The following is a 2,655-nucleotide window of genomic DNA, read 5'->3' on the forward strand; positions in this document are numbered from 1 at the left end:
ACACATCCCAGTAATTTTCAGAAATTCCCCCTAAGTCACTTCCCAGGAATGACTGAGACTGAGCCCTTGGCTTTTGCTGTTGTTCTCATTGCTAAGCTCCCTTAGTCTTTATCTCTAATGAGCTTCCCTAGCCCTTCTTTTCCTAAGGCAAGAAGACAATCCAGTTCAAAGACAGCCAGCACCCTATTTGAGCTCCCCTGAGGTTTGAATCCAGCACTTCTCCATTTAGATGCCTTTCTACATCCACAGAGAGGAGAAGCAGCTGGCCATGGCCATGGTTTTATTTTTATAATTTTTTGCAATTGCATCAAATGCTAATATAGCATTTCTTTGGAAGTAGATTAGCAGGAACTTCACATATGTACACATTCAGCTCAGCGCTCTTCTGCTAACATTATTTTAAGTCTCTCTTCCTGACTTCAGACAGAAATTTAATTGATCACAAAAATAATTTATGGACCAAGACTATACATAGAAAATTTCTGGATACTCAGTTGGAGCAGCTGGTTCAACTTATTCCCAATCGTTATTTTTGTTTGTAACAAATTTGGGTCTAATGGTATCATCGCCTTCATTCCACCTTGCCCTCAGTCACCCCCCTTCCACCGCTTTTAGGAAATATAATGATTTATAAAGCACTCCCTTGTCTTCCCTATTGAGAAAACAGAGAGGATGAGAGTTTGGCCATTACATCGAATGACTGGCACACTGAATCTATTAAGGATTATATTTACACAAATATGTTCCACTTCTGCACAGACAGAGGTTAACCTGAGTTCTGAAATGCTGTGTGCACTTAATTTAATCAAGAATGATAGTAAAGCTATGAACTAGTAACATATTGGACACATGGAGTTAAACTGTAGCCCCCTCTCTGGGAACCAATGGTGGCTACAAAGTTGACCTCACCAACTCCAAGTATTCTCCTTTATTTCCTCATAGATTTCCTAGAATAAGCATCTTGAATGAGATTTCAGGTTACTAGATAAATTCGAGGAAGGTGTGTGGTCTTCCATACTATTTGTTCAACTCCCACAAAGGTCCAAAATGGTAGCAACTCTGCTGGTGAGACCCACCCATCCCACCCAAGAGCTTCCTCTGTGAACTCTGCTCTGAGATCCAGGTAAAGCTCTCAATGAATGGTCAACGTTTCTGGAGAAGATCCCAAGCCTACTCCTTCAAAGCCACTACTTAAAGTAGTTGAGACCTGTCACCAAGAAGAACTTCTCTAGGAAGAGTTCTGAGTCCAGTACAGCGATGTGGGCGGCTCGGCCGATCAGGGTGTTGGCAGTGTTGGGCAGAGCATGGAACACATTATGTCGAACTAAAGTGCAGTCCTTGGTTTCTACCAGAGGGCGGAGAAGGTTGTTGATCATTTCTGCATAAACCGGCCCTGCAAAGAGGGACATGGAGATATTGCAGTGGTTAACAGTGGAATCTAGAGAACAACATAGGACACGTGATGGATTAGGATTCCTGGGTAGAGCCTTGTACAGGCAGCTCTCACTGGTATTGCAGGTTTGGTTCCAGACCACCACAATGAAGCAAAGATCATGATAAAGTGAGTCACACACATTTGTTGTTTTCCCAGTGCATACAGAAGTTATGTTTACACTACAGTCTATTATGTGTGGAACAACATTGTACAAAAGTTTGAAATATTGTGAGAATGATCAAAATGTGTCTCAGAAACACCAAGTGAACACATGCTATTTGAAAACTGATGCTAATAGACTTGTTCCATGCAGATTTGCCATAAATCTACAATTTGTCAAAAAATCCAGCATCTGTGATATACAGTAAAGTGAAGCACAGTAAAACAACATATGTCTGCCCATCAGTTTCCAATCACCTGCTAATGCTTGTGAAAAGGTAAGAAATAAAATCCAATATTCTCTTTATGGTTATATTACACAACGGCGGACAGGGTAAGTGAGTGTGAGTGTTTGTATGGAGGTGTGGTGAGGCAGAAGAGGGTCCTATGTGGATTCACTTCTCAACTCTGCCTCTTTCTTGTCAGTCTTGTATCCTAAGAATGCTAGATCCAAGTATCCCAACACACTAGACTTGAAAACACATCCCTGGTGCATCTCGAATTTGTCTGCTCAAAAGTTCAAATTAAAATGTTACACCAGAAGTATGAAAGGACAAAGAATTCAGCAGAACTGCTATTGGTCTTTCTGACTTGATCTTGAAGGCTAACTCAGACTCCTTCAGAGGAAAGAGAGGGAAGAACTGTACCAGAGCCTGAAGAGCTGTTTGTTGTGTCCTTTTGTCTCTATCATCCCAACCAAGGGGGATGTGGGTAGAACCACTTTTGGTCAGTGGGGCCTGTGAGTCCCCTGACTTGTTTGCCCTTTGGGACCAGGTACAGGTAGACTTGATGATCTCTCCCACTGGGGCATGGTATGGACAATGAGGAGGCGACAGAGTTCCGGCTGACAAGCTCCAGGCACAGTCGATCTGTATATATAAATTGTGTTGTGTGCCACCAAGTAGATTCTGCCTCACAGTGATGCCTAAGGATTGAGTATAAATGCCCCCACAGGGCTTGCTTCCTCAACTGAAACCTTTACAATCTCTATCTATCTATCTATCTATCTATCTATCTATCTATCTATCTATCTATCTATATCTATATATGTATATATCTAT

At 41.8% G+C, this 2,655-nt stretch overlaps 1 protein-coding gene across 1 annotated transcript in view; it reads right to left on the minus strand.

The window, feature by feature from the left end:
- Positions 1-1,187: 1,187 nt before the first annotated feature.
- Positions 1,188-2,655, minus strand: part of FAM135B (family with sequence similarity 135, member B) — a 181,707-nt gene continuing 180,239 nt past the window's right edge. The window contains exon 19 of the mRNA XM_006830848.1: positions 1,188-1,393. Within this exon, the coding sequence (XP_006830911.1) occupies positions 1,188-1,393 (206 nt within the window). The remainder of the gene's footprint in view (positions 1,394-2,655) is intronic.

This window comes from Chrysochloris asiatica, unplaced genomic scaffold (genome assembly GCF_000296735.1).
Source record: "Chrysochloris asiatica unplaced genomic scaffold, ChrAsi1.0 scaffold00001, whole genome shotgun sequence".
Taxonomy (NCBI): domain Eukaryota; kingdom Metazoa; phylum Chordata; class Mammalia; order Afrosoricida; family Chrysochloridae; genus Chrysochloris; species Chrysochloris asiatica.